This window comes from Cajanus cajan, chromosome 1 (genome assembly GCF_000230855.2).
Source record: "Cajanus cajan strain Asha chromosome 1, NIPB_CcT2T_4, whole genome shotgun sequence".
NCBI lineage: Eukaryota > Viridiplantae > Streptophyta > Magnoliopsida > Fabales > Fabaceae > Cajanus > Cajanus cajan.
Genome location: NC_138517.1, coordinates 2245835 through 2261561, shown reverse-complemented (window position 1 = coordinate 2261561; position 15727 = coordinate 2245835). Strand labels below are relative to the sequence as shown.

Here is a 15727-nt window from a genome sequence, read left to right as displayed (position 1 = left end):
TGTGTCCAAAGGTAGAGTTTCTTTCGAAGAAAACTATCTACAAAGAGTAAACTCTTTGAAAGCTCCATGTGCTTGTGATGTAAATTGAAGGTGTATTTATTTCATCTAAATATAATTATTTGTTGCTTAAGTAACTTTAAATATAGTGATTTTTTTAATCTCTCAACTTTTAGTCTTATAATTACGTCAATGTTGATTAAATTTACCCAGAATGCTTACCCTCCGCGTAGGACTCTGTAAATTAAAGATAACAACAAATTTTAACTAAAATGATACAAAGAGGACTATATGAAGAAAAAATAACAAACAAACCATAAAATTTTAAAAATATCAGGCCAGAATATGAAATTTCCATATTTAGAAATAACAAACATATATTCAAAGTAATAAATGTGTATTTATACAGCAAAATATGTTTATTGCATCTTAATCTTTTGTTTTTTCTTTTCTGTTGTATAAACAACATTCATTGATAGTATTCCATTGACATTTGATTTTATAACTTATCTAATAATCTAGAGTTTAAAATTTATGTATACAATTGTGTTAAATAACCGTAAAAACAATTTTCCTCCTATAATATCCAACATTCTTACCCAAATCGAGCTCCTATAACCATTGTAACCATTCCCACATTCAGCAGATAAAAGCACTCGATGTTTCAGTTTCAAGAGACACTACCTTGCATTTTCTGAAACACAGCAATTTCCAGAAAGCATTCTGATTCCTGAACTATTTTCTGAACAAAACATTTGATTACAAGGTCAATGAAATAATTGAACAAGATAAATAAATCTTTGAATTATTTAAACACACAAAACACAAACAACTATTACCATCCATGAAACTTAAGGTCAATAAACACAAAGACTCAACTCGATCAAGAAAGAGTCAAATGATGTTTAGAGGATATTAAGAAGTTAAGAAACAAGACAAAGCCAAACCAACCTAAGGCCTCTCAGTTCTCACTCACTGATATCTCAGCTTGAGCCTAGAGTTAACACTGCGAGGTGAAGCATGCCACACAGACGATGGACCAAACAACTCTGAGTACATTTCCAAGAAGAATTTATCCACAATTTCAAGATATGCAGGACAAGTGAGTCTAGAATAGTAATGAAGAACCTCTTCAATGTCCAACACATATTCCACATTGTTCATGTCCAACATCTCCAACTCCCTCAGCTTCTGTTCCACCATGCAGTATCTATGACTGTGTTCTCTCATACCTATAGACATGAATGGTGGTGACTCTTTCTGCCTACCCTTTTGAAGACTGAAGTTGCTCTTCTTGTTTTGGTGGTTGTTGTTGTTGTTGTCACCTTCCACTTTTTTCTCCACCTTGTTCTTCTTCTGAGCATGGCTTGCATTGGACAAGCTAATGTAGCTTCCACTGTAGACCTCACTACTTTCTTGCTTTGATGGCAGTGTAGCTTTCTTCTTGATTCTTCTTCTCCTTGTTTTCTCATTTTCTGACTCCCATTGGTCAGAGAAATCAGTGTACAACTTCTCCATTTCTTGATAACTTGTGTTGCTGGTCATGTCCATGGCACTTGATGCAGCCACAGAATAAGAGAAATGAGGAGTGTGTGGAGAAGCTTTTGGAAGCCTTTGGTAGCCTGGTGAGAAGAAAGACTTGAAGTTCTTTATAGTCTTTTGGAAGAACTTCTTGGTGCTTGAAATGGAACTTAGCAACATTGGTGATGGCAATGAGAGTAGTAATAGTACTACTACTTGTATATTATTAACTATAAATGAGATTTTGTGGTTGGTATTGTTACCTTTGAATGCAGATAAAGGATCTAGCTTGTGAGAATGTGTAAATGTATCTCTTTTTAGGTGATGATCTGAGTGAAGGTTTCTCTATAAAGTTGGCAGATGGAGAGGAGCCATTAAAGAGACTTTAGTTTTTCCTTTTGGAATAAGATCAATGGAATTGGAATTTCCCTTATCTTCCTTTGCTTTTGTTGTTCGCCTTTGTCTTCTTCACACTCTCGTGTTGTCCCATTTTTCTTTCTGCTTCCTAACGGGACCCCACAACCTCCAAACTTGGAAGATAGTGACACTTTTTCATTATAAATAAGTTTTGCAAGTTTCGTTGCCTTTACTTTTGATGGTGGAGTTGGTATGTAGCCTCCTTGGGAAAATGAAAGGGGATGGTGGTTGTTGAATTGGGCCTTTCCTCAACGGTTCTCTTCCTACATTTTATGCCATCTTTTCTCCTAATCATAATCACTAATCACTTCACTGTTTGTCTTATTTCACCGTGCTTCATACACATATTCAAGTAACTAATATGGTTTACAATGGTTGCAAGATAATCAAGTCTAAGCAAATAATCAGAAGTTCAATTTTCAAATCTGTATGTATTGAATAAAATATGTTAGAAGATGTTAACTACTTGATAAATATTAGTTTCTCAGTAAATTAGGTTACGTTTGATCACATATTTATTTCTTGTAATTACAGTTAGGTGATCTCGAACATAACACTTATATGTTTAGCTTCTTTTTTTTTCTTTCATAATGTTGAGTGTGAATCGTAAGGAAATCTCAGTTAAACCAAAAGTAAGAAAACTATTATTTTCTCTTATCGTTAGTTTAGAAAGTTAAGTTTAATTCCACTTAACTATGTAATTCTAATCCAAACATGCACTTAATCTTGTCTCTATGTGATACCTAATTTCAGAAGAAGAAAAAAAATGTATTCAAATTAGTACTTGTGCTACATTTAATTAACTAGCACTAGTTTAGAGTTTAGACAAGTTGGATACTGCTCAAGTTGGAACAGAAGAGAAAGAAAAGGGTAACTTGAGTACAAATTTTTTTTATGCGTGCAGATTGCTTTCTTGAAAGGTCTGTAACTTAATACACGTGACTGTACAATGACCTCACATGTCAAGTACACCAATGTATTTTCACTGCAGTGTATATCAGGTCAATTTCAAGTGTTTTACGAGCAACTCATAAAAAGACATTACTCCAAGAAGCTCTATTCCTATGCGTATTTTTTATAGCTTTTTTCAATAATTAGCAGAGAGATAAAAAATAATGCAACTCATTATTATTTTCGTATCTTTTAGTATACACATGTATCTGCATACAAATAATATTTCCTTGGTTTTGACGTTTTGTTAAGAAATTTTAACTTTTAGAAAGGAAAATATACTTTTTTCTTGTTTTTTGGCTTTCTGATTGCCCAAGGCTATTATTCATAAAGATCAACGAGGATTAATGTTGGTATGGGTTGGTTGTTCTTCCATGTGGTGGTCATGTGGGTGTTTACATACACACATTGAAGCAAGTAGATTTTATTTTGTTTAACTAAAAAAAGGTTTAAGAGAACCAAATCTTAAAAGTTAATCGGATCAAGGTAGACTTCAAGACTTCAAAAAAAATTATAAAAATACTTACAAATTATTTATTAAAAAAGTAAGATATCAGTCGGTTCTTTACCAAGTGTCTAATCTTTATTTGTTGAAGCAAGTAGTTGTGTGGACTATGGAGGAGTTGAAATTGTAATAATGGAAGAAATAAGGGTGCGTGCGGGTGTGGCCTAGGACGTTTCTTTGGGTACATAGTCAGGTCAAAATCAATTATCTTCGGTGCTGAACCACTGCATATGAACTGTTACTCTTTTTCCATTTATTTTTTCTCTTGTCTTTATGAAATCACTGTTTCACAGGTAGCATTTAGAAATCAGAACCTAGTTATTCAGTTGCTACACCCCTGTAAATCTTTATATTACTGTCAGACATGATGTTTGACATCTTTAGTTATGCTCATTAGGCCAAGCCAACCAATGACAAAAAAAATTAGACAAACAGAAAATTTGTTTTCATTTAATAAGCGCTTTGACTCACGAGTCACGACCAAAACACCACCTTTTTATTTTCCAAATCATTGAAAGTTTTTTAATTGCTCATACGTATATATGTATAAATATAATCACCCTTTGAGAAGCTATAATATAATGATTTTCTATCTTACACGTCAAAGATTAAGGATGTTATAATAAAATATTTGATGAGGTCAAAACAAAATGGCACGTTCTTCTGAGTCTCAATTTTGTTGCTAAGCATCTTCTTGTTAACTTACTGTCATGGATTTGATGAACGGCGTTGACAATAAGGCCATTCTCCTGCTTGTTTATTTTCCATCCTTGGACATGCATTGTCTTGCATATTTGATTAATGGTACTACAGCTATTTTACAGAATTTGGACCCACAATCTCCTAATAGATATTTTTCAACGCAACAAGTAGCACAGGGTTTGATTCAGGTCCCATTTGATATTTTGTCCTTACCTCTTATTTCATGCTAAGACAGGTTGTTCTTAGTTTGCCTCTTATTGAAAAATTTTCCATTTATCGATATTGGCAAGCTTTTGGTTTCGACTGTTTTGAGACGGTGATAGAATCTCTATCCTAGAAAAGGCATACATAAATTTCAAAAAATAATACATGTATAATCAAGAGAGAGAAGAGGGGAAAGATAAAGAAATCTTAAATATAATAAATGGTGTGATGAGAATAGATAAGACAAAGAAAATTTTAATTTTAAACTAATCTCATTTACAGTATTATAATTATTTCTAATTCAAAAAAAGTTCATATAAGCCGAGATCGAGATCCTTAGTAAATAGATTGATTTTACAATAATGTAGAGTGTTTAATCACTACATCATCTCATCATGTTATAGAGACACATAAATTGATATTATATAAAGTGTTATATGAATTGTCGAGTTGTTCATAAATTTTTATGATGGAACATGGTGACTTGATCGATTTGCATGATTACCAAGCGAAGTATAGATAGGTCTATCTTCTATTGATAGAAAATAAAAACAACATATGACTGATTGTAGTGCTATACATAGTAAAATACCGGCCAGCTACGTAGCCAATTATCTACAACAGTTAATAATGGAAGATAATTGAAAAAGAGATTTGGCCACTTTACTGGGCCAGGATTTGACCAAGACTAAGCAACAACACATCAAAATCTGACAAGGGTGGTAACAGAGAGGCTAGCCTACAAGCCAAGTTTGAACATTAATGGAAATGGGCCACGCGTCTATAGAGTTGGGAACCTGTCTGCATCACGGGAAATAAGGAACATTATGTTAATGTTAGTCTATAGTCTAAATACACTCGTGCTTAATACTCACGGATACGCTTCATTCATTACACACATGGCACTCTCAACCACAACCTATTTTATATTCATCGAGAGACATTCATTTTCTGACAACAACTTTGTGATTTAGAGACATTCAGTTTTACTTAAAAGAAAGAAGAAAAAAAATAGATTCTGTCCTTGATAAATTTTGATGTGTCTATGTTTTTGTTTTGTCTATTTTCCATCTGCACTTATGAAGGCTTTCTTTAGATCATGTCAAGTACCAATGTTGATTGGTACAAATACACCCGTGACACGGTCCGTGAGATTGGAGCCTGGTTCATGGCATTGTTCACATAAAATAGAAATCAGGTTATGGATCAGATATTATATCTGAGTAATGGTTCATCTGGATTTGTTTGCCTCTTAAGGAGTCATCACTCAACAAAATGTCAATAATTTCTCCGTGTGACCTAGCAAGGAAGCATTCAATTTCTGATTGTGGTGAATCTGGTCTCACCTTGCTGTAGGTTGATGCTAATTTTGATGTGTATGCCCTCTCATTCATTCTCATACTGCAGGATATCCATGAAGAGTCACTCTCTCCCTCTCTGAAGTGACATAAAACACATCATTAATATTGGAAGTAACAAAATATATTATATGCTTTGTGGACATACACTCACGGTGTAAACAATCATATACCTCAATAAATAAAATGTCCAATGAAACAGGGAAGCTCAAGCTCCAATTTCCAAACAATTTTTCCTGGGAGAGAATAATTTCAGGGTATGCCTAATTTTGCACTAATCTATCTATAATCTATCCAATGTATCAACGACTATGTACCTTAATTCGCAAAACAAAAAATGAATAATCTCTTGGACAACGGCACCATTTTTCTTCTACTTCTAAAGCCTTGATCTTCAAACAAAGATCAACGCTTTAATCTAAAACTTAGTCTCAGACTAAACGTGGCTGATCTTCAAACAAAGATTCAATTTCCTCTAAGCTCTTGCCTTTGGTCTCAGGCAAAAAGCAATAAAAGAAAAGTGTGGCACACACCATCACCCCACCAAGCAGAAAGAACATGCCCCCAAATGTTATTGCCTCTGAGACACTAAGGAATGTCATGGTTACAACCCCACTCACCAAACGGTTCACAGAAATGGCCAAGCTTGAACCTTGGGCCCTAAGCCTCAGAGGGAAAATCTCTGAAGAGTAGACCCAAGTGGTGGGCCCAAGCCCAATTGAGAAGAATGACACTGTAGCACACACAGCAACCACACACAAAACAATGACCCATCCATCCTTGTTATCACCAGAAAACTCAAGCAAGGTGCAGCCCAAGCCCAGCACAAACAATGAGATTGCCATGCCACCTGAGCCCAACAACAACATGGGCCTCCTCCCAAACCGGTCCAAGAACAAGGCTGATATCAGAACAAAGCAAGTCTTGGCAATTCCCATGATGATTGTAACCCCCACAAGCTGCTTCTCACCCTCAATTCCTGCTTGCTTAAACACTTCAGGACTATAATATATCACAGCATCATTCCCAGAAGCCTGCATGAAGAAGTTAACACCAATAGCAGCCACAAGGATTCTAAACACAGGCCTAGTAGGTGTAACAAGCAACTCCTTCCAAACCCCTTGCCCATGCCACATTCCTGAATGAGAAGAAGAACCTGCTTTGTCCTTGTTTCTGATTGAAGCAGAAACAGAAGCAGCTTCTTGTATCTCAGCAAGCCTCAACTCAGCTTCACCTTTGTTCTCTGATGTTCTAATCAAAACATGCTTGGCTTCCTCAAACCTTCCCTTCACCACAAGCCACCTTGGTGACTCGGGCATTGCTAGCACACCAAGTGCCACTGCCACTGCTGGAAAGGCTGCAACACCAAGCATGAGTCTCCAGTTTATGTCATTTGGAAAGCCTGAAAAGGCATAGTTGGAGACATAGCCAAGGAGAATGCCAACGCTGATGAAGACTTCAGGGAGTGATGTGAGGAAGCCTCTTGTGAGAGCAGGAGAGAGCTCAGCCACATACACTGGGGAAATCATGAGGGAGTAACCAACACCAATGCCTGCAACCACACGACCTGCCATAAGGACTGGGAATGAAGGCGCCAAACCCATCAGAATAGCACCAATCAGAAATGTGGCTGCAGCAACGATTATGGTGTACCTCCTTCCAATCCAATCAGAGGTCTTGCCTGAAGCAAGAGACCCAATCAGGGAACACACATTCAAACACCCAACAAGGATTTCCACTTGAACCGATGAGATCTTCATATCTTGCCTTATAAAAAGAGAAGCACCACTCATGACCCCAATATCTGCACACACACAATACAAGATAAAGTTACGAAACCTTACATAATTGCGTCAACAATCATAAAACTTGCTATCAAAGTTTCTCAATTTTATCTGGGTTTAGGATGCAGAAAAACTTGAATATAGTCCCTTTTCAATCAAAATTGAAGTTTCACATTAGTACTCTATTTTGATAAACAATGCAATTGTTCGTCAATCAAAACTGAAGTCTCACCTTAATAATTTGTGTTGATACACAATGCAATTGAACCTTTATTAAGCACATGATTAAGATAAAACTTCAATTCCGAAAAACAACACTAAAAGCACTTGAGAACTTGTTATCAAAATTTCTCAATTTTATCTGGGTTTGGGATGCAGAAAAGAAGAAATTGATTATAGTTCCTTAAGAACTTTCTTTGGTGTTGATCTTCAATCAAAATAAAAGTTTCACCTCCATACTCTATGTTGATATAATGCAATTGAACCTTTGTTAAGCATATCATTGCGATAAAACTTCAATTTTAATCGATGAAGCAAACTAAAAGACACTTAAAAAATTGTATCAAAGTTTTGACTTTTGAAGCTCTGGGACATTCCCATTTGAAGGGGATTTGATCTGGAAAACTGTGGCAATAGATTATTCATTATCCATCCACTGGGCATGAAATTCTTCAAAACAGGATTTTGTGAAACTCACCATATCCTAAGAGAATGGAGTTTGTGGAAGCCAAAATAGCACCGCCAAGTGCATATTTGTTGAGGCCAGGCTTGGTTGAGCTGTGAGAGCAACCTTCCTCTGCACAAGTTTCTTCTTTTTCACCATCACTGTGATTGGGATCAGCTTTTGCAGCAGAAGCAGGAAGAGGGTAGTAACAATCTTCCACGCCGGAATTGTCTTCCATATCTATGAGAGAAAAAAATGCAGAACAGCAACAGTGACTTCAAAAATTTGTAACACAGCCTCTGTTTGTAGAGCACACTAAATAACAATCTAGGATACAGATATATATTAATATTCAACAAACAAAAATCTAGGGATATAATAATGATAAAGGAAGGGGATGAGTACAAAGGCCAATGAGTGTATGATTAAAATAACGGGCTTTTATACCTTTCTCGGCAACAATAACGGGGTTCTAAAAATTCTTCTTTTAAAAATAGGATTATAACGAAGCAAAATGGCATTATCAACTCCAAATAGTTATTAAATAGAGAATTTGCTTTAAATACGTTGAATATTATCCAATTTTAGAAAATATAAATTTTCATATTAACTACCTTTTTATAATAATTTTTATTAATTGGTATAAAGTTTCTACAAACATAATTATTAAACATTATTGTTTAATTTTATGCTGTATAAATAATTTTATATTGTTGATCTTATTTATTATAATAGTCTATATAGTCCATTATTATAAATGTTGAGTTGACTAATTTTCATTTATTCGTTTTTTAAAGAGAGAAGTTGATTGACTTTTATAATAAAATTTTAGGATGTATATTTTATATATTAAATATTTGTTATATATAACTAAAATGTATGATGAATTATATTTAAAGATATAAATTATATTTTAGATTTAAGATAAATAATTTATATTATTACATAAATTATTATTTATAAGTAAACATGTTAAATAAAAAAGTGAATTAAAAAAATTCATAATACACTTTCATTAAAAATAATTCATAAATTCGTTAGTTCACATTTAATATATAAAAATTAATTATTTTAAAATTATTTATTTTATAAAAATATAAAAATTCTTTACAGAATTAATGAATATACAATTTATTATCAAAATTAAACTCATAAATAAAAAAAGAATGGTTGCTTTTAAATAGGTTTGTTAATTGTTAAATGAAAATTATTAATTGATTTTTATAGTTTTAAAATATTATGCATTTATAAAATAATAATAATAGTATAGATTATAGAGATTACTGAGGACCGTGTTGTCCAATCATGCAGAAAAGAACAAAAGAGCACGTGTTTAATGCTCCATTCATTTATACCACAAACGCACATAAGGTGTCAACCGCGTGACAGGGAGTACCTCTTTGCTATTCCTATTGTTGATTGAATATTTATTTTATATTTGTTTATATTTTTTTTTTAGTGAATATTTATATATTTTTAAATATTTATAAGTATATATAGATATTTATTAAAAATATATTTTAAAATATTTAACAAAATATTTAATCATATATTTTAATTATTTGTAACAATATTTTTAAAAATATATAAAAAATTTGTATTTTTAAAAAATTATAAATAAAACTTAAATAAAATATATTAAAAAAATTTGAAGATTATAAAATTAAAATTCAAGTATTCTTTATAGTTATATTAATAATAATAAGTGAATTGAAGTTGAAACAATAATTGTTAAAGTAAAATATTTTAATTATATATAAATTAAAATAAAAAATAATAAAATATAATACTTAATTATTATAAATTTAAATAAAATTAAATTTATATAAATTTAAATAAAATTAAATTCATACGAATTCCAATAAATTAAATATTAAGAGATATAAATATATATAAATATGAATATTATATTATCTGCAAATATTTATTTATAATATTTATTTTCTACTTATTATATATTTTATTATTGAATATTTGTAGATACGGATTTTTTTTTACATGCCTTTCCTCACTTCTTTTTCAATTTTTCAGTCTTTTTCCTACGTATATTGGGTAACATTTTTTAAAGTTTAGTATTTAAAAGTTATGTTGAATATTAATTAGTAAATTTATTTAAAAGGATAACATTCAACAGCGGAACAACAATATATGGTACTTGGGTGACCCCTACACAAGAGATCAATGAAAGCTACCAAAAGAAAAATATGGTTTTCCCTATCTCAAAAGCCAAGTTCATCATCTTAATTTTTGTTATTTGTCTATATCTTGTTTAAATCTAGACTAGTCTAATCATATTAAAAATGAAATATATTATATCTTTTCTCCCATAGAAGAGATAACTCTGAATGTTGGGAGCATATGACAACAACAACAAAATTGATAAAAATAAGTGATTATGCAAATTGATTGGCTACCTCTAATTGATAACCATTTCAAGATGTTGTGTTGTCAAATAGCATTTTCTGGACCATATCTTTTAGGAAAATATCTATATACTATAATTAAGAATGAGGATGCAAAACACGTTATGGATACTAAAGTTCCATATAGTTACTGGCTGAGAAGCAGTTATCCAATCATGCATCACAAACCTTCTAAGGACCCATTAAAAAAGCACATGTACAATTATTTATTGCTGTCCTTTTGTCTCTTTTATTGTTTGCATGCATGGCTGGATTTACATTTATTTCAAGGGAACCTATTTATTTATTGTTAAATTTGGACACCACAATATCAATATTCAATAGTCCTATGCCTATGCGGTTTCCTACTACTTTATTTTTCATTGCACAGTGTCAAAAATAATAATAAATTGTATTATAATTAAATTTATAATAATTAGCTAAATATTTTTAACATATAAATATGTTTTAGTTTATGAAAAATGTTTCTTATTATAATATAATTTTGTTTTAACTATATATACTCTTTCAAAAATATTAAAATTAAACTTAAAAATAAAGATAAAAATAATAAATTAAAAGACATAAGTTGTTTTATTTGTTAAGAAAAATATTCAAAAATATCTTTGCTATATAGAAAAGGTTCTAGTCTTGGTTCCAAATTTTGTAATTCGAAGATTCCTCTAACTTATCTATACAATCATCTCACTCTCACCGCAACAATGTATATTCTACAACTTTGTTTTATACTTATCTTTTATGAAGAAAAGAAGAAATGAGAAGAGGTTTGAAGTGTAAAATATTAAGATGTAATATATAATTAATAACTTTGATTTCGTAAATGTTGAAAACCTTGGTAGCAAAAGTTGAAGACAAATTAACTTTATGTGTGAACACAAATTTCAGAATGGATATTCCTCTAACTTTATATATTACATAATTGATAATTCAATAAAAGGAAATCAGTAACTTCTGACATGGCTGGACCTGACTCTTCTATCATATCCGTGTAGCATGTTTAAAATATAACACTCATATATTATTGAGGTTTAAATAAAACTTCAATCAATGTCATTCTCATTAGAATAACATGTAAGAAACATTTTTTTATACTTCTGATATTTTAAATTTTACGTTTTTTTACTAAATAACTTAAATTTGTTCTTTGTTTGGAGCCAACATAAAATAAAACCTAAATAATTAAAAAAAATGTCAAAGAGGGTGTCGTTTTAATTTTTTAAGTTGTGTTAATTTGTAATCTTCTGCATTAACGTACACATTTTGGTCATGTATAGTATGTTGCTTAAATAAATTTATAATCTCAACTATTGTAACTCATTATTACGTGTTATGACTCGAGTGTCGTACGAAGACACTTCTCTTAATAACGTGAGTAACTTGAACAGTCTTCCGACATTTTTTGTGTTTTTGATTTTTTGAATATAGTATATGATATTCCAATTTCTGACTCACCCGTGATCCAACACAATCATGAATATTTATTTTTTGGAGAATGACATAAGCATGATTATAAATAGTGATAAATTATACAGTTTTTTTTCTTCTTTTTTTATTTATTTTATTTTCTCCGTCTCTGCTATAGTATTTTTTTTATTTTGGACCGGATCTATTATAGGATGATTGAACAAATCAAGGTTGAAACAAATTTCAATTGTGATCCATGCTTAATTAGTAATTTATTGCCTTTCATATTATGCAAATTCAAATAGTAAAGCAAGAAATATACTAAAAATAAAAATGCCAAAAGCATGGACCAGCCATTCTTTTAAGAAGTCAAGAGCAAATCTTGGCCACGTTGCCATCTAGCTAGGATTATAATAACGTTGGACATTTCAAAAGTCCAAAATCAATTATAGATAATTCTCAAGAGAATAAAAAGCATTTACACACACGCAGTCAATAATAGATTAAAATGTGAATTTGAAGATAAGAAAAATTAAAATAGAAATTCCTTCATTTGATATTTGTTATCTTATTATTTAAAATTTAAATAAAATATTTATTTTAATTAATCTTTGTTTTTATTTAATATTTTAAAGTTTCAAGAACCAAAACTGTTATGGATTATTTTATTGTGACCAAGTCTTATGGACTTTCTTTTGCTGTGACCAAGTCTCCAATTTTCTAATTGGTTAGTAATATCTAAGTGTACAACATACAATTTTTTGTTGTTATCGGTAAGCATGCAAAAGAGTGGTGCACATCCTTTATCTTGCATAAAAAGTCTTTAATATTGGGCCTGTATGTATAGGCATTGGTACGTGAAAAAAAATATATAGAGAACTATATAACAAATTTACTTATCTCTTCCTCAAAATTATTTCTATTACTAAAATATATTTTTTGGAGTGGTATTTTTTGGTTCAGGAATCTTTCGCTGCACTCAGTCTAACGAGTTGACGTATTTTGAGAGAGAAGCGCATTATAAAACTCAAAATTACTAGTATAGTAGGGGCATTTTCTCTCTAAGGATAGCACTCTCGTACTTCATCCCAGACTACTCTAATCTTATTCTCTAATATTTTAATTACTCTTTGTGTTTAATTAGTCGTTACTGATTGTTCTGATTTTAATTTTAAAGTATTTATTGTGTTGTTGATATTGGTCTTATTGATAAATCTAAATATTTATTTTTTATGTGCTCTATAAAGTTTTATTTCCAAGAATCTTAGAGAGAAAAATACTTCATTTCTTGTTCAATATCAACATCTCTGCAATGAATATTTTAAAATCTTCGAGCACTAAGTCAGAAAAATTTAATGGTAAAAAATTTTTATGCTAGCAACCATAGATGAAATTTTGGCTTACAGAGTTGAGTTTATTTTCTGTTATTTTAAATGGAAAATCTAAAAAATGTTTTGATGGCGCCTTGGTTAAAGTTAGCTCTTCTGATGATACTTCTAGTGATAAAGATATTTTATGTCATGGTTGTATTTTGTATAATCTATCTAATAATATTTATAAAATATTTTGTTATACAAAAATTGTTTTAGAGTTATAGGACGCTTTTGAACTAAAGTATGGTTCTGTTGAAAAGGATTTAAGAATATACTCTTGTGAAAAAATAATTTATGGAAAATCCTTCTATGACCAAGTTCATGAATTTGAAAATATTATTTATGACATGAAGATGAAAGAAATTACTTTACCTTATATAATGTTTGTTAGTTTGTTAATTTCTAAATTTCCTCCTTAGTCTAAATTTGCAAGAAGCCTTAAGCATAGACCTAATCATTTCACTTTATTTAATTTATTGGCTACCTTGCGAATTGAAGATAGACATTGTATTTCACAAAAGGATTCTCGTAAACCCCTTTTTCAGGCTAAGGCTCATTTAGTGGAAAACTCTAATAAGCCTAAACAAAAAATTTTCAAAAAATTTGGTTTTTCCAATAATAATAAGTTTGTTCAAAGCTCCCATTTCTCCAAAAATATAAACAAGGCTTTTAATAACAACTACAAACCAAAGAGTAAAATTCAAGAAAATTAGTCATTTTGCTTTGTTTGTGGGAGAAACAATCATTTTGCTAAGGATTATTTTCATCGTTGTCGTTGTCAACCGGAAGACATTACTTCTGATCCCAAATCATTGTCTCAGTCTCAAACTAATGTTATTACCGCTAATGTTAACTCGAATTCCCCATTTAACGGGTATCATGTCACTAGCCCAAAGTTAAATTTTATTTATAACTCTAATGATTAGTGGATTGACTCTGGAGCTAATGTTCATGTGTGTGCTGATAAAAAATTATTCTCTTTATACCAGGAATGTGGCACACGTACTATAAGCATGGAAATGGGAGCCTAGCATGCGTCATTGGTCTAGGCCGAGTAGAATTAGAATTATCTTCAGGAAATTGTCTTGTTTTAGATGAAGTCTTTCATGTTTTTGAAATTATAAAAAAATTGATTAGTGCTGCTTTGTTAATTCAACAAGGTTTTAAAGTTGTTTTTGAATCCAATAGAGTTGTAATTTCTCGACATGGTTCTTTTGTTGGGAAAGGATATATTTGTGATGGTTTGTTTAAACTTAATCTCATGTTGTCCTTTATTAATAAAAATTCTAGCATTTCTTCATCTTCTATTTCAAATGTTGAATGTTGTGACACTTGGCATGGTAGACTTGAACATGTTAACTTGAATTCTATTAAAAGAATGATAACTATTGATCTTATTCCTAAATCTTTTAATATATTGAAACAAAAATGCGAAGCTTGTGTTCAAGCTAAACAACCTAGAAAATCTTTTCAAAATTCTATCCAAAAGGAAACTTGCTTGCTTGAACTCATTCATAGTGATATATGTGATAACAATGGTGTTATTACTCGTGGTGGAAAGAAATACTTTATTACCTTCATTGATGACTTCTCAAAATATTCCTATGTATACTTGATTATTCATAAACGTGAGTTATTTGATAAATTCAAAGTTTATAAAGCAGAAGTTGAAAATCAATTAGAAAGAAATATTAAATTCTTCGTTCTGATAGAGGAGGAGAATATTCTTCTAATGAAATGAGTGAATTTTTTGAATCACATGGCATTATTCATGAAGTCACTCCACCTTATGCTCCTCAATCTAATGGTATTGTTGAAAGAAAAAATCATACTCTGTTAGACATGATAAATGTTATGCTTATAAGTTATGGTTTGCCTGATAATTTGTGGGGGGAAACTTTGTTTACTGCATGTCATATTTTGAATAGAATTCCTTATAAAAATTCTGATAAAACCCCTTATGAACTTTGAAAAATATAGAAAACCAAATTTGAAATATCTTAAAGTGTGGGGGTGTCTTGAAAAGGTGAATATTCTTATTAATAAGAAAAGAAAAATTGGTCCCAAGACTATTGATTGTGTTTTTTTTTTTGATATTCTTTACATAGTACTACTTATAGATTTTAGTTATCAATGAAGTTACTAAAATTTCTAATAATATAATTATGGAATTTATAGATGTTTTCTTTGAAAATATTTTTCCTTTGAAGAATAAATTGTCTAAACCTGTTTATGATACTTCTAGCTCTGTTTTACCTTCTAGTAGTATTGTTAACAAGGATTTTGAACTTAGAATTAGTAAAAGAATTAGAAAAGCTAAAGTTTTTGGTCCTGAACTTTATTCTTTCTTACTTAAAAATGATCCTAAAACTTATAGTGAAGCTATGAGATCTGTTGATGCATCTTTTTGGAAAGAAGCCATTA

At 30.8% G+C, this 15727-nt stretch overlaps 2 protein-coding genes across 7 annotated transcripts; both read right to left on the bottom strand.

The window, feature by feature from the left end:
- Positions 1–768: 768 nt before the first annotated feature.
- Positions 769–2007, bottom strand: LOC109792353 (uncharacterized). The gene has a single exon (XM_020351757.3). It carries the CDS (start codon positions 1696–1698, stop codon positions 970–972), a length of 729 nt encoding a protein of 242 aa, XP_020207346.1. The 5' UTR covers positions 1699–2007; the 3' UTR covers positions 769–969.
- Positions 2008–4728: 2721 nt separating this feature from the next.
- On the bottom strand, positions 4729–8520 carry LOC109792351 (putative polyol transporter 6). 6 transcript variants are annotated; one of them, XR_014433118.1, is made up of 4 exons: positions 8137–8520; positions 5973–7459; positions 5644–5734; positions 4729–5098 (listed from the first exon to the last, which is right to left on the bottom strand). XR_014433118.1 is itself a non-coding variant. In XM_020351755.3 (2 exons), the coding sequence occupies exons 1-2, from the start codon at positions 8339–8341 to the stop codon at positions 6087–6089; spliced, it is 1578 nt and encodes a 525-aa protein (XP_020207344.1). In that variant the 5' UTR covers positions 8342–8520; the 3' UTR covers positions 5758–6086. The 6 variants fall into 6 exon arrangements, 1 of the variants encoding a protein (XP_020207344.1); XR_014433117.1 differs by having other exon boundaries at positions 4837–5098; positions 5829–7459; XR_002239112.3 differs by adding an exon at positions 5829–5891 and having other exon boundaries at positions 4837–5734.
- Between the last annotated feature and the right edge of the window lie 7207 nt (positions 8521–15727).